Below are 27,152 nucleotides of genomic sequence, written 5' to 3'. Positions count from 1 at the left end.
AATTTCAAGCGAATCCGATGAATTTTTCAAAAACGTGTCCGCCATATTGGATCCGCCATTTTGAATTTTTGAAATCAGACTTCAAATTCGTAATCAGCGACCCCAAAAACCCCCGAGTAACGAATTTGAAGCGAATCCAATGAACTTTTCAAAAATGTGTCCGCCATATTGGTTTTTTGAGGTTATGTCAAAATCCTGATCTGATGAGGTTAAATGGACCTCGGATTCAGATTCAGCGACCCAAAAAACATAAAGTCTACATAGTGAGACCCCCAGATCAGAACTTTTTTTTTTTTTGTGTGGCTGTGTTATCTTTGAGAGTAATAAAATTTTTCTCTGAAATTCAATTATTTGCAAAAATTTTAATAAAATTCTTGTTCAAAATTTCAATTATCTTTATAAATAATAAAATTCATGCTAGAAATTCAATTAATTTAAAATTTTTTGTTTAAATTTCCCATCAAAATTTTCATTATCTTCATAAATAATAAAATTCATCCTGGAAATTCAATTATTTTCAAAAGTTCTGATAAAATTATTTGCAAAATTCAATTATCTTTAAAAGTAAGAAAATTCTTCTAAAAATTTCAATTATCTTTATAAATATCAAAATTCTTCTGCAAAATTCAATTACTTTTTATAAATTTGTTTCCAATAATTCAATTATTTTCATAAGAAAATAATTAAATTTTTTTTTTATAAAGTCTTATAATATTAAATAATGATTTTATCACTTGGTCATCAATAATTATTATAAAACATGAAGACATCGATTGCTCCGAGTCGAAGACTCGGAGTGATCGATTTCTTCATGTTTTATAACAATTTTTTACAAGTTGTTTAATTTCAAAAAGATTTGAATTTAAATCTTTTGAAAAATTTTAATTCCTATGGAAAAATAATAATTAAATATTTATTTTAAAAAGAAGTTATTGATGTTTTCGAAAAATTTGAAAGAAATTTGTAAATAAATGTAACAGAACATTTTTTTGACTCAAACTTTTTACTTTAAATTTAAAAAAATTTTTTTAAATTTCAATCGCATTTTACTAAAAAAAAAAATCTCGAAAAAGTCGATTAGTCGCTTCTTTTTCACAAAAAAGTCGAAAAAAGTCACATTTCCTCAGAAAAGTCGAAAAAAGTCGAAAAAGTCGTACAATCCGAGCTCTGAAAAAAGTAAAAAAAAGTCATAACATCGAATACCTGACAAGGGGAAAACCCAATCTATCTTTATATTAATCCAATGAATTTCTTTCTTAATAGAAAAATCTTAAAAGGATTTTTAGGATTTTCTTTCTTTTCTCTTTTTTTTTTTTAAGGTGAAATTTCCCCCCATCCCTTTTTCCGACAGTCCCTTTAATTATATCGATTAAGGAGAAGACAGTTCTCGACAACATTTATTGAAGAGTTTGTTTCTGGAGTGAACTCTCTTTTCTCTCGCAGAGAGACGAGTTTACGGACATTGCAATTAACGGTTCTTATAACGGATGTGAACCAATTATAGGTTGAGTTGTTAACCGTGTGCGGTTGTCCAATTCTTCAGCAATGACCTTCACTTTAAAAGTTTAGGGTCAATAAAAAATTATTGAAGACTAAAGGAAAAAAAAACATAAAATTTTAAAACAAAATATTTTTATTATAGAAATTTTACTCAATTTTATCAAGTCCAAGTGTGTATGGAATCTTCATAAAATATTTCTCATTTTATCATCGAAAAGAAAATATTTCCAACTTATTAGAATAAAACCTGGCAATTTTATTTTGCAGTGTATATAAAAATGGAATGCGGCACGACAAATAAAATATAAAATTCTCGCCGAAAAAAAAAAATTTACGAATTCAGTTGTTTAGCATTTAAATTTTATTTCTTTTTTAAAGTACACATCATATAAATATACGATCCGGTTTTATTGTAAACCGGTTTCGTCAAATTTTTTTTGTTTCTTCCTTGAAAATTCATTCCTTATTCTTGAAGAATTCGAAATATTAATTTTGAATTACTGAAAAATGTTACAAATAAAAAAAAAAAAACTTGAAAGTTAGTGTTAACGTCGAGGTCAACGCTTAGCGTCGTAAACTGTTTATCCGGATTTTTCAGTGATAAAAATAACAGCTAAATATTTTTTTTCGATTTACTTTGTAGTGTTTCGTTTTTGCTTTAAATCTAAATTTTTTCGAAAACTGTTAATAATTTTGTTAAATTTTGTTAAACTTTGTTAATTAACAATTTTGTTAATTTTTTGTTCATTAATTAAAAGAATTTAATTAATCAATAAAAAAATTTCTAATTAGAAAGCTGATATTTTGTTATACAAAGTACAAACTGTTGTTAATTTAAAGAGGCGAACGCGATTAGGAAATCACTTTCGCACTTGCAATTTATATCTTTTCTTGCGGTTATTTGAAAGCTGAGTTGAATTCGAATGAAATTTATTGCATGAATTAATTTCGTACTACTTTACTTATTTCCGAGATTTGCATTTCATAATTAATTCACGTTATTTTTTAAATGCAGATTAATTGTTTACTGCTCCAAGAATTTTCATAATTAAAATTGATTTTACAATTATAAGGATGATGAATTCATTCTGACGAGTACCAACTTTTGGAGAACACTAAGTAATACATTTCGAAAATTATTAAAGTTTGACGATGAGAATGATGATTAATGGTATATTTTATCACTTGTTTTTTTTTTTGCGAAAAATTGCATAAGAAAAAGGCACCAATATACAAGAAAACTTAAAGAAACTGCGTACTTCTCGTATTTATTTTTTAAAAATAATTTAAAACTATTTTCTAACAGACATTAATTCGTAACACGTTTTTTGGGGGTCTCTACCCCCACTTTTCTCGAAATTCGGACGTGGTAGGCAATTATGGACCCTGGCATCGTATTCAGAGAACAAAAAAACATAAAAAACGACTACCATATCAAAAATAATTTAAAAAAATTTTTTTTTTGGTCTTTACCCCCTCTTTTTTCAAAATTCTCTATTTTTCTGGTCTTTTACATATGGGTCTTAAAGTGCACGTTGCAAGATTTAATTTTAGACCGTGTGGAAGTCACGTTAAAGAGAAAATATATCTTGAAATAAAAAAAACTCGTTTTTTGGGGTCTCTACCCCCACTTTTCTCAAAGTCTTGACGTGATAAGCAATTTTGAAACCCGGGATCGTAATCAGGGGACGAAAAAACATAGAAAAGGACTACCATATCGAAAATAGCGAAAAAAAATTTTTTTTGGTTCTTTACCCCCACTTTTTTCAAAATTCTCTATTTTTTGGTTTTGAACAAATGGATCTTAAAGTTCAAGTTCCAAGTTTTAAAAAGAAGAAAGAAGAAAGAAGAAAGTGAAGATAACCAGTAAAAACAATTTTTTTGAGGCTCTACCCCCACTTTTCTCTAATTCCCGACGCTCTAGGCAATTTTAAAACCCACTGTTCAGTGCACAAAAACAAATTGTCAACCACTCGGATATCAAACATAAAAATTGTCGCATTTTGCAGTTCTATGTAATTTGTCCATTCACTGTTATCGCAATTCTTTCACTGTCACGCTTACCCTAAAATTAATAAATAATTAATAGTCACAACAAAAAGTGCCTATTAAGAGTAGTAACACTAAGCACATAAACTGTATAACCATGTAAAATACGTGCACGTAAAGGCTATCAATTTACCAAGTTTACTTCGCAAACCATCGCAATTTGCAGACGTACCAATTCAAACCGCTGCTGCTCTCTCTCTCTCTCTCTCTTTCTCTCCCGTTGAGGCATGTTACTTTGCAAGGCACGTTTCTCTACTTTAATACATGTGTAGATTTGCACCAAAAATTGCGCAAATAATTCAAAAACCAAGATGGTTTCGTGAAGAATATTTCTTTCTCCTATAAGTTTTTTCATTAATAAAAAGAAGAAAAAAGAAAGCCACGTGATTAAATTTTAGGAAAAAAAAGTTAACAACAAACATTCGTTTAATGTCCAATTCAAAAAATTCGATTAGATAATAAGATTCGCTTCATTTGAAATGGAGATTTTTCTTTTAATGAGATAAAGAGACGGACTTTTTGAAAGAGAGTGACGTAATGCTGGAAAAATATATAGTCTCTTATACTTTACGAAAACTTTAAATTGAACAAGTTTTCGGAGAAATTGGCAGTAAAGGAAATGCTTTAAGGGAATTAGAAGGCGAAAGTATTTTTCCTGATTTTTGGCGATGTTTTTTTATTTTTAGAAACATGTTATCTTTGAAGATATGAAGATGATGCGAACATAAGTGTTTTCGAAGAAAACAAATTTTGAAGAGTTTGGTAAATTTAATAAAATTGGATCTGATAAAGTAAATGGACACTATAAGTAGCATACCATTTATTGTTGTTAGCATATCATTTATTGTTGTTAACATATCATTTATGGTAGGATTGTTGTTATCAGAAAATTTCAAGTACCACGTCATTCTAAATACACTGTATGTGAAGCACCTAAAGAAGTGACACGTAGTTGATCTGAAGAAGCAGACGCCACGTAATCTGTGAATACCATCAGAAACCACGTTTACTCTGAGCAAAACACTTGATTCAATATATAAACCGTTCGAATATTTGGATTCAATTAATTTACTTCGAAATAGAATTAGTTTCAAAAACTTCAAAAATCCGAGTTTCAATTTTACACCAAAAGATTAGAAGTACAATTTTGTTTTATCTAATCTTTTCGGTTTTTCTGCAGATATCAAATACAAAAAGCGAATCGCTTTTTGTCCCAATTTGATATCTGCAGAAAAACTGAGTTGTAAAATTAAAGTCGGATTTACTGTACAAATTGTACCTATTCAAAATTGGGATACCCCAAAATTGTATTAAGAATAGTTTTCAGAATATTCAGAAATTAAATAGATCATTAATGATGATAGTAGGATTCGTTTCGACTTATTGGTACAGAACCTAAATATTTTCAAAGTGAATAGTTTCATTGATTAAAAACTTTAATCCCATGAAGTGCTGAATCTTTCTGGTAGAAAGTTGAAGTATTTTCAAGCACATGGTTCGAGCAAAAGAAGCAGTTCAAATTCAATCGTTCCAAAAGCAGAAAATTGAGAAGTATTTTTTTCGTAATAGAAGAGAATTTCGAAGATAAGATCTCCAGGGGAAAATAATTTTTGTTCGAGAATTAATGACTGACCTTGAATCAAACTTGGTACCATCTTGGAGCGTTCCTGTATAGTGCATGGTCAGCTGATTTCCATTTTGTGATTTTCTATCACAAACTTCGGGTTTGTAAATTGTTTCCACTTTAAGGTCTGTGTGAGCTTGAACAAGACTTATGAAAACGCAACACCACGTCACAAGTGCAAAGCTTGTTGCACAAACTGAATGGAATGGAGACATTGTTATTTTTTTTTTTTTAATTTTTTATTGTAGTCTTTTTGAAACACACAACGGTGACGGTATGCCGGCAACGACTGAGGGATCCAGAGAACCCGATACACAAGTGAAGCTATCGTTGTGGGAGAAAGATATCATGAAGAGGGACAAGGACGGTTGATGGTATGCCACATTGCGCCGTCTCATTGGCCCCCACAGAGTGTGTATGTAGGTCTCTGACTTGACTTTACTATTCCCTCTCGGTCACACTTTTCTCTTCTCTTCTCTTCTCTTCTCTATATATATACCTACACCCGATTTGTTTGCGTGAAATTATTTCTCTCATTCTCACTCACACACCATTTTTAACTGAATGATGCGTCTTTCTATTTTCCAAAGTTTATCTTCTTCTCTCTTGTTTTCTGTTTTCGAAAATTCTTGAAGAAAAGACTCCGACTACATTTTTGACTATATCAAGAAAATTGGTTAAATCTTTCAGAAAATTATTTTTATTTAGTGATTTTTTAAAAGAAAATCGAACGGCAGGGATCATAGTTAGTTCCAATTTTTTCCTAAATCTTATTTTTACCCTTCTCCCCTTTTTTATTCCCTTAAATTATTAAAAATTCACTAAAACATCTAAAATCATACATTTTCTCCCCTTTTTCACTTATTTTTATGAAAGACTTATAAAAATAGTAATTTTGTGTAAGTTAGAAAAATTTTTAGTTATGCTTGAAGAAAAAAATCAAAAAAATCTACTCTCTTAATTTGAATCAGTTAAAAATCATGGTTTTGACTGAAAATCAATGACTGACTTTTTGCTTCTGAATCAGTTAAAATTGATTTTCAGTAAAACATAACTGAAAAATTAGTTAAAATTGAAAAAAAAAAATTACTTAAACATCAGTTATTTTTAACATTTTAACTGACAATCAGTTGTTTTTAACTAATATTACTACATATTTGAATAAGTGACTGACTTTTTGCTTCTTAATCAGTTATTTTTAACTTAAATTTAGAGACTACTTTCCGCAACCTTTGGAAAAATTAAAGTTTTCTGGTACTTAAAAATCTATTATTTCTCAGAATCTTTAAATTTAAAAATTTGTTGACAATTATAAAATATTGTAACAAATATAAAATAAGTTTGCTGGTGCTAATTCCAAAATAATTTTTACTAAATTCAAAGTATATTTTACCAAATTTTCAATATAAAATTAACTCTGGAAATAACGAATTTTCATTTAGCAAAATTTACTATTTTTGATGTTAATTTTTTTATATAAAAATTATTCAAATTTTCTTTGAACATTACAATTAGATATTAAAAATTATTTTTGAGTAAATTGAAGTAAATTTTTCTAATATTTCTAAAAAAATTGTCTTTGAAAATAGGAAAAGTAATTCTGGGAATAAGACTTTTTAATATATTCACATTTTTCTTAACTAAATCCATTTTTTTGGAAAAGAAAAAAAAACTTTATCAACATTTTTTAAAATAATTGAATGTTTTTGAAGAATTTTTAATAAAATTTTTAAGAATAATTACGTTTTTAGCGGATTTATTTTTGAATTATATTAAAAATAATTGCATTTTTAAGAAGAATTTAAAAAAAAATCTTTTTAAAGAAATGGTTTTTTCGAAAAATATTAGAAACATTCTTGAATTATTTGAATTAATGCATTTTTTTAAAAATAATTTTAATTTAAAATATTTAAAGTAATTGGATTTTATGAAAAATTTTTTTCAAGTTTATAAAATATATAATATGTGTTTATTTATAATTGTAATTAAACATTTGATTATGATTATTTATGAAAATAAATTAATTAAGTCTAAGAATTTTTTAATCGATTCAAGAAATCTGAATTCTTTGAACAAAGTTTATTAATTTTTTCAAAAATAATTGAATTTCTACGAAAAATATTATTATGCTTGAAAATAATTGAATTTTGTCTAAAGAATTTTATTATTTTTCAAAATAATTGAATGTTAATGAAAAATTTTATTAAACGTTTTGAAAATAATTGAATTTCTGTGAAGAATATGTTAATGAAGATTTCAAAAATAATTGAATTTCTACGCAGAATTTTAATCTTCATGAAAAAATTGAATTTTGACAAAGAATTTTATTATTCATGAAAATAATTGAATTTTTGCGAAGAATTTATTATTAAAAAAAAAAAATTGAATTGTTTTAGAGAATTTTATCGAAATTTTTGAAAACAATTGAATTCTTGCAAAGATTATTATTAAAATTTTAAAAAATAATTGAATTCCCAAGAAGAATTTTATTATTTATAAAAATAATTGAATTCTTGTAAAGAATTTTTTTAAAAATCTATTTAAATAATTGATTTTTTTCGAAAAATGTTAGAAAAATTGTTTTAAATAATTGAATTCCTGTGAAAATTTTTTTATTATGAAAATAATTGAATGTTTGCGAAGATTATTTAAAAAAAACATTGTTTTTAGGTTGAAAATGGTAAAAAAGGGATTTTTTTATGCAATTCAAATTTATTGTATTTACAAGTATTCTTATTGTTGAAAATTTGTGAAAATTGAATGAGAGGAGATTGTAAAGGGGCCACTTAGGAATTTTCTGACGCCCTCTCCATTCAAGAAGTGCGCATCTTCAAATTTCAAGCTGTTCCACGAACTCTGTATATGATGTATATGGAGTTGCAAAGAATTTTCTTTCACTTTTCCACCAATTTTGTTCCCCTTTGATATTTTTGGAAATTTTTCGTTGCATTGAAATGACAAGTGGAATTTTTTATTTATATAAATGCAATTTCCTCTGTTTCGTAACAGATTCTTTGTCCAACAGCATCTAAACTTCTTTCCAGAAAATCCAATAAAATTTCATTTTTTTCATTCGGCATCTTGGATCCGCCATTTTGAATTTTAAAAATTTGACCTCATATTCGTAATCAGCGACCCCGAAAACCCTCGAGTAACAATTTTCAAGGAAATTCAACAGAATTTAATTTTTTCATCCGCCATCTTGGATCCGCCATTTTGAATTTTGAAAATTTAACTTCATATTCATAATCAGCGACCCCGAAAACCCTCAAGTAATAATTTTCAAGGAGATTCGATAGAATTTAATTTTTTTTCATCCGCCATCTTGGATCCGCCATTTTGGATTTTAAAAACCCGATTTTAGATTCTATTAATAGTTATACATTCTACTCTATAATAAACCTGTCACTATTTGCTTCTCATCAATAGAAAATATTATTAAACAAAAAAAGTAGATTACTTTTTCATTTGAATAGCATTATTATTTAAGATTTCCATTCTCTTTTTATATTTATAGCAAAAAAAGTGTGTGTATTTACGCAGACGATGTTACTAAATTATGCAAAGCAATTTTCCACAATTTGTGCTCCCTGTTCACCCATTGTAATGTTCCTTTCAAAAATTTCGTCTTTCTTTTCATCATTAAAGCAGCACTGTGAATTGAAGAAAATTAATCCTCACTTTTTTTTTCTTTAATATCAATTCAAGAATTTCCTTTTTTTAAAAAATTTTTATTATTTTTATATTATTATATTATTATATTATTGTATTATTGTATTATTGTATTATTATATTATTTATTATTATTATTTTTTGTTTATCTACTTTATTGTTTTACATTATTTATCTACTTTTTTATTTTCAGTATATGAAACGAAAATAATTCACTTTTGTTTCGCATAGTCTCTCAATAAATTAAAATAGAGAAAAAAAATTTAATTTATGTGGAAAGATAATTATTACAGTATTAAAGGAATATTGAAGTATAATTTTGCTATAAAAGTTTACTGATAAATAGTTATTTCTGCTAATTTATAAATTAGTAAAATTTACTAATTCAAAAGCAAAAAATCACTAATTGAAATTAGTAAACATTTTTTAATTAATTTAGAGAGTATGGAACTTAATGATAATTACCTTCTTTTTTACGTCAAAAAAAATATATTTTTAGAAACTAAAAGAGATAAGATAAGAATTAGTTATTAAAACAATTAGGAAAATCACAATAGTATATATTTAGAAATATCTTTCAACTTTTTATCTGATTTACATTAAGGTATCTTTTGGGTGTTGGCGTTAAAATTTTTCAATCAGTTCTATAATACACATTGTATGAACAACTTAATAGTGAAAAAGTTTGGAGTTAGCAAAATAAAAGTTATATTTGGAAAGTGCAATATTTAACTTAGTAAATGAAAGATTATTATAAATTATTAAAGTAAAAGAAAGATTATTATTAATTATTAAAGTAAGTGAAAGATTATTATAAATTATTAAAGTAAGTGAAAGTTTATTATAAATTATTAAAGTAAATGAAACATTATTATAAATTATTAAAGTAAATGAAAGATTATAAGATATGGGGTCAAAGTTTGTTGAATAAATTAGCTGATTATTTAGTTAAATTCTGTTTTTTTAATAAATTGGCCTTTAACCTGTGTATAAGTATTATAAAGTATTATCACAGTCTAAACGAACGAAGATATAGTAATTAAATTAGATTCACAAATTGAAGTGATGTTTTTTTTATCATTATTTTAAAAATCGTAAATTTTATTTTTGAGTTGAGATATACGGAAATTAGGTTTGTTCAAATATTCATCGCATATTATGTGTGAAGAAAATCTATTTTAATTGTCAATATTAGTAATTAATTTTCCGAGATTGTGCTATACATATATTTAGTAATGAAGTTTGCGATTGTATTCTGAATCGTGAATCCTTTTTGATTAGGTGTACGTTAAACTGATAAGTATTGACCTCCACTTATCGGTTTATTTTTTAAATCAAATAAAGTTTTCGTATATTTTTTGAGAGAATGCTTTTTTTATTTATAATTTTTAAACTCGATAATTAATTTACAGCAATTAACGGAAATACCTTTACTTTTCTCCTTTTTCTCGTCTGTAAATAATTATTTATTACTTGATATTTCATAATAATTTTTTTTTTCCTTAAAGAAATACTCAAACAATTTTTAAATAGATATAAAAAATAGACTTAAATAGACTTAAAAAATGAAAAAAGACTGAAAAATGGACTTAAAAAATAGAGTGAAAAAAATAGACTGGAAAAATTACTTAAATACAAATTTTGTTCGTTTGGAAGAAAATTTTGAATAAACGTAGATAATAATTATTATTTCTTCTCAAATCGATAGAAACGAATTAAGTGATCAAGGTTAGGAAATTTGTAGAAGGAGAAAGATATCTTTCGAACAATTTATGTGAAATACTTTCACCTGACTCTCACAGGCATTATATGGCAATGAAACATTTGAGGATCCGGATCAAAGAACTTGCTTGCACAACATTTTCTTAAGTCCCCTGATACTCAACGTGTTTATCATTTTCTGAGTAAAGCAAATTTTTTTTTTATCGAGACAATATTCTCAAAATTTCTAAACATTTCATTATACAGACTGAAGAAAAAATACTATAGGAATCAATGATCGTAAAAAATTTTCTATTATTGAGAAAGTAAAAAAATGACACTTAGAAGCTTATATTGATATTTTTGACGTTAATTATACAAAATCGACTGTCGATTTTAAGAGAAATTTTAATTAAACTATTTGAATATTATTTGAAATAATTTTTATTAAACAAAATTTTGCATGAGAATTAAATTTTATATTCAATTTCTCAAATATCACACTGAAGAAAAGAGGTACAAAAGAAGCGAAGAATTTTAAATAAGTTTGTATTATTTTTATCTTAATTAAATTGTTTAATTATGTAAAACGAAAATCAATTTTCATTAATTATTTTAGATGCAATGAAGACTTAAGCTTCAGTTGAAAATATTATTATTTCAAATATTACAAATAGAACCCAGGACTCGAATCAGTGAAAAGTATTTAAAAATAAGGTCCGAGTCAAATAAGAGAACATTTTACCTAAAAATATAAATTAAATTTTTTTCATAACTATAAAACATGAAGATATTGATTATTTTCATCATTTCAATTCAAGTATTATTTTCCAAAATTTCTAACTAAAATTCTTTTTTAAATCAACAATTTTTAATGATTTTCGACAAAGTTCTCCTTTGAATTTTCAAATCCATTTGTTTACAATTCATTTTTTCGTGATTTTTTAAGAAAAAATTTGGTCCTCAAAGGGTTAAAAGTATGAAAAATTTAAATCTTCAAAGATTTTGATTGGAAACTTTTTCAAAATTCAATTATTTCTAAAAATTCACGCTATAATGCTTTTAATATTCAATTATAATTTAAAATTTTAACTGAAATTCATTTTTAAATCAATATTTATTAGTAAATTCTACGAGAATTCAATTATTTAAATACAAAAATAAATAATTTATTGAATACTTGAATTTTTCTTATAAAATTCAATTCAAATGAAAAATGTTGTCAACAAATTTTTAAATAATTGAATTATTTTAGAAGAACTTTAATAAAATTTTTAAGAATAATTACATTTTTCGCGGAATTCGATGAAAATTTTATTAAAAATAATTGAAATTCTGCGAAAAGATTTATTATTCGTGAAAATAATTGAATTCCTATGCCTAAGAAGAAATTTATTATTTTTGAACATAATCAAATTTTAGCGAAGAATTTTATTACTTTTGAAAATTCTACGAGAATTCAATTATTTAAATACAAAATTAAATAATTTATTAAATAATTAAATGCTTTTTAAAATTCGAGTCTCATAAAGAATTTTGTCAATAAATTTTTAAATAATTAAATTCTTTTGACGAATTTTAATAAAAGTTTTAAGAATAATTACATAAATTTCTCGAGAAATTTAATTAAAATTGTATTAAAAATAATTGAAATTCTGCAATGAGTTTTATTATTTATGGAAATAATTGAATAAATAATTATTAATAATAATGAATAATAATTATTAATAATTATTATTCAATAATAATTGAATAAATTTATAAACAATTTGTCAATAATTAAATTCCTGTAAAATTTTTAATATTTTATGGAAGAAATTAAATGTTTACGTAGAATTTTATTAAAATTTATTTAAATAATTCAATTCTTTTGAAAAATTTTATTAAAATAGTAGATATATTAAAAATCATTGAATTAAGGATAATTTTTGAAAATAATTGAAATTTTGCCAAGAATTTTATGAAAATTTTTGAAAATAATTTAATTTCAAAGAAGAATTTTATTATTTATAAAGATAATTGAAATTTTGAACAGAATTTTAAAAAAATTTTGAACATAATTGAATTTCTGCGAATAATTTTATTACATTTGAAAATAATTGAATTTCTGCAAAGAATAAATTTTAGTAAAATACCTCAAAATAATTGTATTTTTTTCGAACAATTTTATTAAAATATTTGAAAATAATTGAATTCCTGCGAAAAATTCTAATATTTTTGTAAATAATTGAATTCTTTAAAAGAATTTTAAAAAAAACCTTTTTTTTTAAAATAATTAATTCTTTTCGAAGAATTGAAATTATCAAGAATAATTATAATTTCGAGCAATTCCTGTAAAATTGTATCAAAAATAATTAAAATCCTTCGATGAATTTTATTGTTTATATTAAATTACTTGAATAGTTGCAAAGAATTTTATTTAAAATTTTCAAAAATAATTGAAATCCTGCGATGAATTTTATTATTTATGAAAATAATTGAATGATTGAGAAAAATTTTATTAAAAAATGTTTAAGAAGAATTGCATTTCTGTGAAGAGTTTCGTTTTTTTCGAAAATAATTGAATTCTTGCTTAGAATTTTATGAAAAATTTTTTTAAAAAATTGAATTTCTATGAAAAATGTTATTATTAGTGAAAGTAATTGAATTCTTAAAAAATTTACGGACCCTTACGGTATTTACGGACCTAGTTCGAGCCCTGCAAAACGTAAAATTTTTTGCTTTGTCATTTTTCTTAATTTTGTACTTTTCTTTACAAATGAAATTTTTTTTTTTTTGAAAAATCAGTTACAATAGGTAAAAATCTACAATAAATTGATATGTGTCAGTGGAAATGTGACTATAATGTTCATATAACAGAGGAGTGAAATTCAATGCAATTCCGCATCGAATTGTCTCGTTTCTCAAAGCAAACGTCCCCCTCTGACATGTAGAGTGTATACGTCAAATTCAAACCACGTATGTGTCTCCTATGAGACATTAAAAATGAATATTTTTTTCTTATTTTTTTTCAGAATTCATTGCCTTTGAAACATTGGACTCCTATACCCCACAATGCTTACTCCGTCGAGGGAAACAAACGCTGACTCCAAAATTCTTCAATCGTAAGTCAAATATTCATTTTTATATATTTTTTTTTCCTCTTCTCGAGAAGAGTTTAACTTTAGTAAATTGGAAAACAAAATTAATAATTATCTTCCTTCTTTTTTAAAATTTATTTTTTAACCACGCGTGATTAAAAAATAAAACAAAAGAGAAATTTGTATATAAAGTTTTTATATCAAAAAATTTTAAAACTTTAAAAGTTTTGAAATCATAAACTGGCGCTTGTGATTGAATCTGAAAAAATCGAAAAAAAATTAAGAAATAGAAATTTAAAAAGTTCATATACAGTTTAATTTAGTGATTATAATAATTACTTAATTAGACATTAAGAATACAGTTACAAACTTTAATTGACGTTTTCTAAAATCCTCATTCGTCTTTATATATTTGAAAATTAAACTTTTTTTTAATTGCTTTTAAGAGAAATCAAAGAGTAATTAATTTTAACAACAATTTCATTCAGTGAAATCGCGTGATTGTCACACAATTAATTATTATCATTTGTTAAAAAAAAAAAAAAAGAAAAAAGAAAAAAATTTCTCTTTAAATTTTTATCTATCAATATTTAGGAAACGACATTCGAGAGCAAATATTATGCGGGAAAACATAAAATTAATTGCGATTTTAATTAATTAAACGGTTTAATTCGAATTTATTATTGTTTAATTTTAATTATTTAGTTCTTTAATTAATTTAGTGTCAATTTTCGTTTATTTGTTCAAATTTTTCGTTTTGCGAATAAACAAGTTTACAAATTCGCAGAAATTCAATTACGTTCAAAATTTTTTAAAAATTATCGTCAAAATTTCAATTATCTTTAGAAATTTAATTATTTTCAAAAATTTTTATAAAAATCCAAGCAAAAATTTAATTATTTTTAAAAATTTTCCAAAAGAATTCAATTATTTATAAGAAAATTAATTAAACTCTACGCAAACGTTTAATTATTTTCATAAAATAATAAAAATTTCACCCAGGTATTCAATTATTTACAAATTTTTTATAATTTTCTTCGTAATAATAAAATTCAATGATTATTTTCATAAATAATAAAATTTTTACTGGGTTTCAATAACTATTTTCGCAAAATAATAAAATTCTTTCTAGGAATTCAATTATTTTCATAAATAATAAAACGCATTGCAGAATTTCAATTATTTTTAATGCAATTTTAATTGAATTATTATTAAAATTCGTCAAAAGGAATTCAGTTATTTAAAAATTTGTTGATAAAATTCTTTATGAGAATTTAATTTTAAGAAACATTCAAATATTTATTTTTGTATTAAAATAATTGAATTCTAGTAAAATTTTCTAAGAAAAATTTGATTTAAAAATGAATTTCTGTTAAAATTTTAGATAATAATTGAATATTAAAAGCAATATAGCGAAAATTTATAGAAATAATTGAATTTTGAAATTAATTTTTTTGAAAAAGTTTAATAAATGAATCATCAATAAAGAAAACATTTAAAGTTAGATTATGATTTTTTTAAAAAATAAATTTCGATTTGTAGTAACAATTATATTTAAAGCAAAAAGAAAATGTCCTGTGTTATTTATAAAAATTGTCTATAACATTGTTAAAAAAATTGTTTTATAATTTTTTTATAAACGTTTGTACCTTAAATATTCATTCGAAATACTATAAAAAAAATTAAATTTACCCTCAAGGTAAAATTATTGATGTTAATTTTTTTTCAAAATGCCCAAAATATTTTTTTGTATCCAATCAAGATGAGCGTAAACTTTTGTATAAACATCGGGATAGCCTTTAGCACATGGTTTTCCATACGAGACGATTCCAATTTGAGTGCCATTCGAGGAAAGTGGTCCTCCAGAATCTCCCTTTAGATGAATTTATAAAATTTAAATATTTTGATTTATAAATACATATTATACACTGAGAAAACAATATATATATATTTGAATCAAACATAATTATTTTTATTATACAGTCTAAAATTATTTCTGAATTAAACATAATAATTTTGATCCAGTACATAATAATTTTGATTCAATACATAATAATTTCGATTCAATACATAAGAAGTTTGATCCAATAAAAAATTACGTTTAATTCAATTAAATAAATTATTAATTATAAAATATATTTAATTCAGACATATTTTTTTGGTTAGCTATACTTATGTTTGAATTAAGAATTTTTTTTCTCAGTCATGTATATAATTATGATGATAGTTAATAATTAGCAAAACTTACATTACAAGCTCCCTTTCCTCCATATGTTAATGTACAAATTTGTGTTTTCTCAATATTTTGACTAAAATATTTCTGACATTTATCAGACGAAATAACGCTCAATTCAATTTCTTGTAAAATATTTGCAACTGGCCGATTACTCTAAAAATAAAATTTAAATTTTGTTCAGTAATATAAAGTATAAATTATTCATTTTTGAATTATTTATTCCTGGTAACGAAATTTCTCATAAAAATATCAAATAAATTGTAATATTCAAGTTTTTCTTTTATCCTAAATCAAATACTTATTAATAATAAATGTATTTAATTTTACCTTGAGACACATTTAAACTATAAGGATATAGATTTTCAAAGCGTTTCTTCTATTTTAAAACAAGTTTCTTCACAATTAATAAAACACAGATTCTAACTAAATTTGTAACAAATGATATTAAATTGAGTTGAAACACGACAGTAATCCTTTATTTGATTATTAATTAAAGTTGAACAAGTTAAAAATAGAGAGTATTTAATAATTGATATAGTAAAATTTTGATAAGCATTAAAAATACCGAAACTATTGTTCATTAAATATTAAACAATAAAGAGTAAAGATTTTTATTTTATTTTATTTTTTTTAATATTAAACAATATAGAATGTTTCAATACTCACAGCTAGTTGACCCCAACCAGTAAGTACGGCATGTCCATTGTAATATTCTACATCAACATTAGGCAAAGCTATCGGTTTTATTGAATCAGTGAATTTAATGTCAACCCTCAATCGAATTAGTGCTATATCATTTATCTTCTTTTTCGTGTCAAAATCTTTATGAACGATGAATTCATCAACAAGATATTTATTACCAATTTCGGTTAAATTACTAACACCAGCCACTATCACGTGACCTTTTATTTTTCGTCTAAAATTATTGAGAAATATTTTTAACTTTTTATAAATTATGTCTTTTTCTTAGATATATTTTATACTTTCAGGAATCACAGTCTCCACTATTTTAAATTTTCACCACCGATTTAATTTATTTTGTCAATGTTCATCCATTTTACTTATTTTGTAAAGTTTTTCAAATATTTTTAATAAGAAAAATAAATTTTATATTCAAAAAAATTATCGAATTAATAGAAATTTTGTGAAATTCAACTGAAAATAATTAAATTTGTTAATGAATTTCATTAAAAACTTTTTTACAAATCGAATTTTCAAAGTATTTTAATTTAATAATTGATAAATAATTGAATTTTATAGAAAGTCACATTATAATGTTTTTATGCTTCTTAGTGCGAGTATTAATAATTAAAATTTTTATTAGTTAATTTAAAAAAGATACACACTTAAATTTTTTTAATAAAATTGAATTTTCGCAAAGTTTTTTTGAAAATTCTGAAAATAAGATTTTTAAAATTTTTCAATTCTATTGTTTCAAGATAATTGAATTTTTATAAACAAATAATTGAAAATTTTTGAAATAATTGAAATTTCTTTACATTCTATTAAAAATAATATAATTTTATTTTTTTTAATTTCTTCGCAATATATTTAATTATTTTCATAAATACTAAATAGTAAAACTCATTGCAGAATTTCAATTACTTTTAATCCAATTTTAATCAAATTCCTCGAAAAATGTAATTATTCTTAAAAATTTTGTTAAAATTCATCGAAAGAATTCATTTATTTCTAGAAACTGTAAAAAAAAATCTTCTCAAGAATTCAATTATTTCCATAAATAGCAAAATTGTTGAGAATTACTAAATTCTTTTGAATATTGTTTTTTTAAAAAATTCTTTAAAAGAATTAAATTATTTTAATAAATTTACAGAAAATTCTAAAAAGACAATTTAATTATTTTCAGAAGTATTAAAATTCTTCGTAGAAATTCAATTATGTTTAAAAATTTTTTTAAATTCTCCTTAAAATTTCAATTATTTTTATAAATGATTAAATTGTTCTCCACAATTCAATTATTTTCGAAAATTTTAATAAAATTCTACGCAAACATTTAATTGATTTTATAAATGATAACATTCTTTGGAAGGATTCAATTACTTTTATAAATAGTAAAATTCTTTTCAGACATTCAATTAGGAATAAATTTTAATAAAATTGAATTAATCAAATTTTTAATTATAATTATAAACAGACAAGATTATTTTAAAAAATTGAAATAATTCTTTGTTTAATTCAATTATTTTCCAAATTTTTAATTAAAATTATTATAAAAAACATTATTTTGAAATAATTTTAAAAAACTCGTCAAAAGAATTTAATTATTCATAGAAACTCTAATAAAGAATTTGAAAGCCATTTGTAGATTTATTTATGTACGAAATCAATTAAAAATTTAATTAAAATTCGTCTAATGAATTTTATTATTTAAAAATTTGTTGAAACAATTTTTTATGAGAATTTAATTTTAACAAATATTAAATTAATAAATAATTTAGTTTTGTAATTAAATAATTGAATTTTTGTAGAATTTACTAATAAAAATTGTTTTAAAAATGAATTTCAATTAAAATTGTTGATTATTATTATTAAATATTAAAAACATAGAAAATAAAATAAAAAAAATAAATAAATAAATATTTTTTTATTATTATTAAATATTAAAAACATTATAACGTGGATTTTTAGAAATAATTGAATTTTGAATAGGTTTTAAATTAAATTTTTTTTTTATCATTGAAATTCTTAATTTTTCATATTTTTAACAAACAATTCTGTAGAATTAATTCTTTTGAAAAAGTTTAATTGAATTTTTTTTTTAAATTATTTCAAACTTTTATTTTCTAATTTATATTCAATTGAAGAATTTCCGAATAATGAATTTATAGAAGAATTTTTGGTAAAAACACTGGAAAAAAATTTAATTTTGAAGAAGTTAAAAATTATTGCAGAAATTCAATAATTCTTTTTAAAAGTAATAAAATTCTTCTTCAGGATTTAATTATTTTTACTATAAATATAATAATAAAACTCAGCACAGAATTTCAATTATTTTTAATACAATTTTAATTGAATTCCTCGAAAAAAGTAATTATTTTCATGCAAGTTGTAATAAAATTCGACAAAAGAATTCAATTATTTAAAAATTTTTTGATAAAATTCTTTATGAGAATTCAATTTTGAGAAACATTCAATTTTTCAATAAATTATTTACTCTTGTATTTGAATAATGGAATTCTCGTAGAATTTTCTAAGAAAAATTGATTTAAAATTTAAAAATGAATTTTCTAATATGCATTTATGCATTTAATTGAAGAATTTAGGAATAATTGAAATTTTGTGAAATTAAATATTGTAAAAAAATGGATTTGAAATTTACCAAAGAACTTTTTTGAAAATTATTAAAAACAATTGATCTAAAGTAGAATTTTAGTTGAAAACTTTTAAAAATAGTAATTGAATTGGACTGGTTATATTTTTGTCAGTTTGGTCCGTGAATGGTCCGTAATTTTTCATTTTTGGTTCGTAAAGTCCGTATTTTTGAATAGTTTCACTGACTTCGAGTCCTGATTAGAGAGTAGATTTTATAAAATTAATCAAGACATAAAAATGTATATTTTCATTTTACTTTTAGTAAAAATTTACTTTCTATAAAATCTACTCATACAAGAGGCAAATATGTATTAAAATTTAAAATAAGACGAATTCGCGGTTAAATGAAGATTCTTTAGTATTTTTAGAAAATAATTTACTAATTTAAATTTTAAAGGAAAAAGAAACTGTGATCCCGAAAGTTTGATTATTAAATTGTGAAATATTGTTCTACTCTTACCCATAAATGCAGTGAGCTGCTGTTAGGATATACCGTTCATTAAGAATACTACCGCCACCAACAAAAGATCCAAAGTAGTCAATATGAACCTGATATGGATATTTCCCTTTCGGTACATCGGATCCACCAACCACTCGGGCAATTGGTGAAGCTGTATTTTAATTTTTAATTTAATAAATCTTTTTTTATTTATTAACATATTAAAATTTTTTATAGCATTTATGAAACATTTTATAGGAAAAATAACATTTTATCAAGTTTGAAAGAATAACTTTTAGTTCTTGTATTCGAGAGGTTCTTATCTCACATAGAAGAGAATGAAAATAAACCGTTAATGAATAACTACGATATTACTAATTTTATAAACATGGTTTTAAATTTCACGTTTTTTTTTTTAAATTAAACTCCGGATTTCCCAGGTAGTAAATAATTACTCACCACAACTGAATGTAAAAACACTGAAAATTATTACAACTATTAACCGCATCATGTTTGTTCATAAACTGTGAAAAGCATTCAGAGTTACATGGTATTCATATTCTTTGCCTATCTTGATCGTAAACCACATGAATGTATTCTTTTCGGAAAATTATATTCTTATCTCTTGAATGTAAGTAGAATAATAAAAATCGTCATTTCCTTTATTATATTAATCATTATATGAATGCAATTTTATTACAGATTTATTGCTCTTTATATAAAGGGAGTCAAGAGAAGAATTTGAATATGTTTTTCCATATGTGTGAGAAAGGTATTTTTTTTTCTATATTTCGGGAAAATTGTTTCCTATTTTTCTAAGTTTGAGATTTTGTTAGTTTTTTAATTTTAATTTTTTTAGTTTCTTGTCAATGAAATTGATTTGGCAATCGAGAAATAATTTCTAAGAAATTGATTTTCCATTAATAGCTCTCTTTCTCTCTTCGAATATGTCGTATTTTTTAATGACAGGAGAACGCTTATCTTGACCTAGAATCATTTCGACACCAGTAACATTTATTGTCAGTAATGTGATTAAAAAGAAAGACCATTACTTTTTTCCTGATTGGACACGACATAAATTTTGATACGTCAAAGTCTGTTCACATCTTCCCTAATATTTAGGTTTTAAATTTAATTTAAATTTAATTTAATGGAAAATTTAGTTTTTTGTAAAATGTCAGAACTAATTTGGACTAACAAGTATCTTCAATTAATAGCAAAGAATAAGAATTCTTATAAAAAGTTCCCAAAAGAATTGAATAATTTAAAAAAAAATGTTTATAAAATTCTTCTCAAACATTCAATTATTTACATAAATAAAAAAAATTTCTATTTAAAACAGAATTAATAATAAAATTCTTCTCAGGAATTCAATTATTTTTAAAAATTTTTATAATAAACGTTGCAAGAATTCAATTATTTTCAAAAGTAATAAAATTCTTCAGAAAAAATCAATTCCGTTCAAAAATTTTTTTTAAATTCTCGTCAAATTTACAATTATTTTTGTAAATAATAAAATTCTTTTCCAAAATTCAATTACTTTCAAAAATATTAATAAATATTAAATTCTTACGCCAGAATTTGATAATTTATTAATTTTCAATACAATTTTTATTAAATTCCTGGAAAGAATTATTATTTATGAATATAATTATTATATTCATAAATAATAACATTTTTCACAAGAATTCAATTCTTTTTTCTTTATTTTTAATAAAATTCTTCGAAACAATTCAATTACTTTACGAAATATTAATAACATTTTTCAGAATAATTAAATTAATTTTTATACAAATGTAATTTTAAAATCCTTAAAAGAATTTAATTATTCTCCCAAATTTTAATAAAATTCTCCGCTACAATTCTAATTATTTTTGAAAAAATTAACAAATTTTTTAGGCTAGAATTCAATGATATTCATAAATAATAATTTGAATATTTGAATAATAATTTGAATAATTGAATTATTTTCAAAATTTTAAAAATAAAATTCAATTGATTATATTTCAATTATTTTCAAAATTATTCCATGAATTTGATTATTTTCTTAAATAGTAAAATTCTTCGCGAGAATACAATTATTTTAAATACAATTTTAAAAAATTTTCACGAAAGAATTCAATTAGTTTAATATAAATTTTTTAAAAATTCTATAGAAGAATTGAATAATTTTCAATAATTTCAAATTTCAAATAATTATAATAACATTTCTCGAAAAAATTCAATTCCTTTTTCAATTTTAATAAATTCTTCGCAAGAATTCAATTATTTTCATAAATAATAAAATTCTTTAGATGAATTCAATTATTTTAAATATAATTTTTATAAAATTCTTCGCAGGAATTTAATTATTTTCATAAAAAATAATAAAATTCTTTAAATGAATTCAATTATCAAAAATTTTTATAAATTTCTTTATAATAATTGAATTGTTTTGAATATAATTTTAATACAATTTTTTGAAAGAATTCAATTATTTTCATAAATAATATATAATTTTCAAAGAAATTCAATTATTTAAAACACAATTTTCATAAAATTTTTTGATAAACATAATTTCTTTAAAAAGATTTTTGAAAAATTCTTCGCAAGAATTCAATTAATTTTATAAATAATAAAATTCTTCTCAGGAATTCTATTATTTTTTTTACGTTTTAATAGTAATCGTTGCAATAATTAAATTATTTTTATAAATAATAAAATTCTTAGCAGGATTTCAATTATTTTTAATATAATTTTAAATTAATTCCGCTAAAAATGGAATTATTTTTAAAACTTTGAATAATATGCTTTCAAAAAATTCAATTATTTTTAAAAAATTTGAAATAATTTGTTTCTTAGAGTGTAATAATTATTTTCAATTAATTTTTAATTACATTTCTTGAATAAGTTTAATTATTATTAAAAATGTTTTTTAAAATTCTTCGTAGGAAATCAATTATTTTAAAAAATTTGGATAAAGTTCTTTATTAGAATTCAAATTTAAGAAATATTCAATTTTTCAGATAAATTATTTATTATTTAAATAATTGAATTCTCGTAGAACTTTCTAATAAGAATTGATTTAGAATTAAATAAAATAAAAAGATTAAAGTTTTGAATAGTTTTATTTATAAATTTCAAGAAAAAAATGATTGAATTTTGAAAGAACTTTTGTAATTTTTAGAAATAGTTAAATTTCAAAAATGCGTTACATTGAAATCATTTGAAATATTTTAATACCTGTAGACAAAATAAATCTTAGGTATTTAAATATTTTATTGAAAAATTATTCCATTTTTGAATGTAATTAAGAAATTATAAAAAAATTGAATCGTCAAGTTTAATTTTTCGATAGCTCCTTTTTGACTATACTTTTTTCTGTCTTTAAGCTACTTTTTGCTACTTTTTTTAAAATTAATTATCGAGTACGAAGGCTAATGTCTGTTTTCAAAATCAGTTCAAGTTGATACATAATCAAACTCATCCTGTTGGTGACAATAGAGGACTTAACTATATATTTCTTCATTTGTTAGAAATTAGTGAAGCATTTCAATGCAGCAGAGTATCAATAGCTCAAACTATGTACCTAATTTTAGTTTTTCTCTAAAACTGCGCGATGAAACATTCAAATTTTCAAACGATTGTATCAGTGTAGAAAAAATCTTCCAAAAAATGTCAATTAACGAAAATTCATCAATAGTTTACCATAGTGAGGAGAATATTTATTCAATACCAATGAATCCTGTGAAAATATTTTCATCTTCCTTGACGAATCATCAAATTGACAGTGCCATCGCAACTTTTATTGGCAGCAAAGTCAAGAAAAAATCAGATGATTCCATTATTCTCGAGCCTCCGAAAATCACTTTCTTGGAAACTAGCAAGTACAACAATTTTTTTTCGAATTACCATAAAATTTCATGTTAAAATTAAATAATTTCTTTTTTAAAAATTTCACTTTGAGCCAAACGTTGACTCAAAGGTTAAATGCAAACGTTAAACTCAAACTTTAACGTTTGACGCTTGACGCTTGACTCGAACGTTAAACCCAAACTTTGACGTTTGACGCTTGACTCAAAAGTTAACTTTAATTTTTAATTATTTGACGACTGAGTGATAGAATCATTATCATATTCTTTTCAAAAAATTTTGAAAAATTTTTTTTAAAAAAAGGTAGAATAACTTTTGTAGAATATATTTGGTTTATTTTTGTATAAAATTTGAAAAGAGGAACTACAGGTGCGAATGCGGTTTCATTTGAAAGTCGCAAATTTCTTTGTTGAAGGTTTACGGGAAAACTGTTTCTTGAAGAACATGTTACACTTGACGACACGTATCACGTTTTTAGTGTCGAAACTCTGTCAGAGTTCCGAATAACGTAACAAGTGCTACGTGAATGACATATACAATGTTAGCAAAGAAAAATAAAATTGAATAATAGAATAAACTATTTCCACAACGTATATATTGTATGTATAAAAGGAAACATATAAAATGGCAACACCGCGCAAGGTGTAAAATAAGGGAAAAAAACAACAATCTGTTGTGTATGTATGTAAATTATCAAAGATATATTTTTTTTCATTAAATTCTTTACTCAAAATAAGTTTATCTGTACAACTTCTGGAATTTTTATTTTTCATATTTTTCTTTAAATATTTTTCTAGATTAAACTATTCTTTAAACGTGTAAAATCTAAAAAAAAAAAATGTTAGACCTGATTGTTGAATTTATTTTTTAAAGAGATTAGCTTCAGATCGGTAGGATTATAGACGCACATCTGGTTGAATTTTGAAAATGTATTTTTTTCTTGTATTATCTTGTATTAAAATTTAAAATTTGCTATTTACATATTTGTGCGAATAGGATTCAAACTTTAGTTAAGAGACTTTAACTAGAGGCTTTACGATAAATCCGCCTTGAGTTTGCTCTCTTTTCCTGTTCAGGTGGAATTATTATGGGTGTTACATTATTAATAAGGAAATATATTTACAAGATTTCTATTTATATTTTAACAATGCCAAGGAAAAAAATTTATTCCATTTTACTTTGAGTAAATCTTAGCTAAAAAAAATTAAAATTTTAGAAAGACTGCTTCACTATTAGGATATTCGGAGATGATCGGAATATCCTTTTCAAGTTGTCTTTCAATTTTCGGCAAATCGACTGGAAAGTTCGGGAAAAAATTTCTGAAATGTTTAATAAGAATTTAGGATAAAATTTATTTTTCGAAAATAATGACTTTATATATCCTCTTGAAGATCTTAATATAGAGAATAAACAAATATTGATTAATTTATAACTGTTTATTCTATTTTCGTGTAATTAGATTTAATACAGGCGATTACTCGTTCGGAACTAACCATTACTGCGTCTGTCTGGCGTTTTCCAATTGTACAGCAGCATAATCTTGCACGAATTTAATGAGTTAAATTTTAATGATTTAAAACAGTATTTATAAAAGGTTTTAAAACAGTATTTGAAACAGTATTTAAAAATGGATTTTAAAAAGTATTTAAGAAAGGATTTAAAAAAGGATTTTAAAAAGTATTTAAAAAAGGATTTTAAAAAGTATTTAAAATAGGATTTAAAAATGGATTTAAAAAAAGATTTAAAAAAGGATTTAATAAATGATTTTAAAAAAGGATTCTTAACAGGATTTAATAAATTATTTTTTGTTTTTGAAAAAAGGTCCGTAAAGTCCGTCATTTGATATAGAAAAAAGACGAAAAGTTCGTAAATTCAACGATATAAGTAATTTGAAGAATTTTAGAGAAATAATTGCAGAAATACAATTATATTTAAAACTTAAAATTAATAAAGTTCTTCGCAAAAATTCAATTATGTTCAAACATTAAAAAAAAAAATTCTCGTTAAAATTTCAATTATTTTTAGAAATGATAAAATTCTTTTCCGAAATTCAATAATTTTTAAAAATTATAATAACAATCTTGGCAAAATTTCAATTATATTCAAAAATTTTTCTCAATTCAATGATTTTTAAAATCTACTACTTTCATCAAATTTTCCAAATGAATTCAATTATTTACAAATTTTTTAATAAAATTCTACGCAAACATTTAATTTTATCCATACAATAATAAAATTTTCACAGGAATTCAATTATTTACAATTTTTTTTTATAAATTTCTTCTAAATAATTCATTTTTTTATAAATAATAACATTTTTACAGAGATACAATTATTTTCGTAAATTAAATTCTTTTTAGGAATTCAATTATTTTCATATAAATAATAAAACTCCATGTGGAAATTCAATTATTTTTCATGCAATTTTAATAGAATTCCTCGAAAAGTGTAATTATTATAAAAACTTTTATTTAAATTCGTCAAATAAATTCAATTATTTGAAAATTTGTTAATAAAATTCTTTATGAGAATTCAATTTTCAGAAATATTCAATTATTCAATAAATTTTTTTGTTGTTTAAATAATTGAATTCTAGTAGAATTTTCTAATAAAAATTAATTTGACACAAAATTTTAGATTATAATTGAATATTAAAAGCATTATAACGTGATTTTTTTTTTAGAAATAATTGAATTTTGATAAGGTTTCAAATTAAAATCTTTGAAAATCTGAATCTGCAAACAAATGATTGCAGAAATTCAATTATTTTCAAAAGTAATAAAATTCTTAGCAGAAATTCAATTATTATGTTCAAAATTTTAAAAAATTTCTCGTCAAAATTTCAATTATCTTCATAAATAATATTCTTTTTCGAAATTTAATTATTTTAAAAAATTCTAAAAAATTCTTGTCAAAATTTCAATTATTTTCAAAAATTTTCCACAATTCAATGATTTTCAATATCTACTATATTTGAATAAAATTTCTTATAAGAATTTTCCAGAACTTTAATTATCTTTATAAATAATAGAATTCTTCTTCCAAATTTAATTATTGGCAAAAATTTTAATAATATTCTTGGCAAAAATTCAATTATTTTCAAAAATTTTAATAAAATTCTTGGCAAAAATTCAAAAATTGAATTTTTGCCATTATTTTCAAAAATTTTTCTCAATTCAATGATTTTCAATATCTACTATTTAAAAAAAAACATTCCAAAAGAATTCAATTATTTAGAAAAAAAATTTAACAAAATTGCGGATTTCTTTTTAAAATTATTTGAAGTTTTTATTTTCTAATATATATTATTTAAATCCAGAATTTCCGAATAATTGAAATTATGTAAAATGGAATTATAAACAAATAAATTTAAAAATTCTCAAAAACTTTTTCAAAAATTATTAAAAATAATGGATTTATAGAAGAATTTTAATTAAGAACACTAAAAAAAAATTTAATTTTGAAGAAGTTATTATTGCAAAAATTCAATTATTTTCAGGAGTAATAAAATTATGCTTAGAAATTTAATTATGTTCATTTCACAAATAATAGATCTCATCGCAGAATTTCAATTATTTTTAATTCAATTTTAATCGAACTTCTCGAAAAATGTAATTATTCTAAAAAAATTTTATTAAAATACGTTAAAAGAATTCAATTATTTAA

General features: G+C 22.5%; 3 protein-coding genes across 7 annotated transcripts in view; 1 reads left to right on the top strand and 2 right to left on the bottom strand.

Moving 5' to 3' along the window:
* LOC122501013 (peptidyl-prolyl cis-trans isomerase FKBP2) overlaps positions 1–5,491 on the bottom strand; it is a 53,982-nt gene extending 48,491 nt beyond the window's left edge. Inside the window, exon 1 of one of the 2 annotated variants that reach the window (XM_043610263.1) lies at positions 5,183–5,491. In XM_043610263.1, coding sequence (XP_043466198.1) covers positions 5,183–5,388 — 206 coding nt within the window. In that variant the 5' untranslated portion in view covers positions 5,389–5,491. The remainder of the gene's footprint in view (positions 1–5,182) is intronic. The other variant, XM_043610348.1, reaches the window with a different exon arrangement.
* A 5,777-nt stretch (positions 5,492–11,268) lies between these two features.
* The window catches only part of LOC122500784 (chymotrypsin-2-like), a 31,932-nt gene continuing 16,048 nt past the window's right edge, over positions 11,269–27,152 (bottom strand). Inside the window, exons 2-6 of one of the 4 annotated variants that reach the window (XM_043610064.1) lie at positions 19,656–19,806; positions 16,529–16,778; positions 15,875–16,015; positions 15,319–15,499; positions 11,269–11,291 (exon numbers count right to left, since the gene is read on the bottom strand). In XM_043610064.1, the coding sequence (XP_043465999.1) occupies positions 15,341–15,499; positions 15,875–16,015; positions 16,529–16,778; positions 19,656–19,806 (701 nt within the window). In that variant the 3' untranslated portion in view covers positions 11,269–11,291; positions 15,319–15,340. Of the gene's footprint in view, positions 11,292–13,864; positions 13,886–15,204; positions 15,500–15,874; positions 16,016–16,528; positions 16,779–19,655; positions 19,807–20,093; positions 20,148–27,152 lie in introns of those variants that run through there. The other 3 variants (XM_043609986.1, XM_043610145.1, XM_043609913.1) reach the window with 3 other exon arrangements.
* Positions 13,271–27,152, top strand: part of LOC122500353 (protein NDRG3) — an 81,651-nt gene continuing 67,769 nt past the window's right edge. The window contains exon 1 of the mRNA XM_043609539.1: positions 13,271–13,650. Within this exon, the coding sequence (XP_043465474.1) occupies positions 13,601–13,650 (50 nt within the window). The 5' untranslated portion in view covers positions 13,271–13,600. The remainder of the gene's footprint in view (positions 13,651–27,152) is intronic.

This window comes from Leptopilina heterotoma, unplaced genomic scaffold, assembly GCF_015476425.1.
Source record: "Leptopilina heterotoma isolate Lh14 unplaced genomic scaffold, ASM1547642v1 Lhet_0, whole genome shotgun sequence".
Classification (NCBI taxonomy): domain Eukaryota; kingdom Metazoa; phylum Arthropoda; class Insecta; order Hymenoptera; family Figitidae; genus Leptopilina; species Leptopilina heterotoma.
This window is presented reverse-complemented; position numbering and strand designations above follow the sequence as displayed.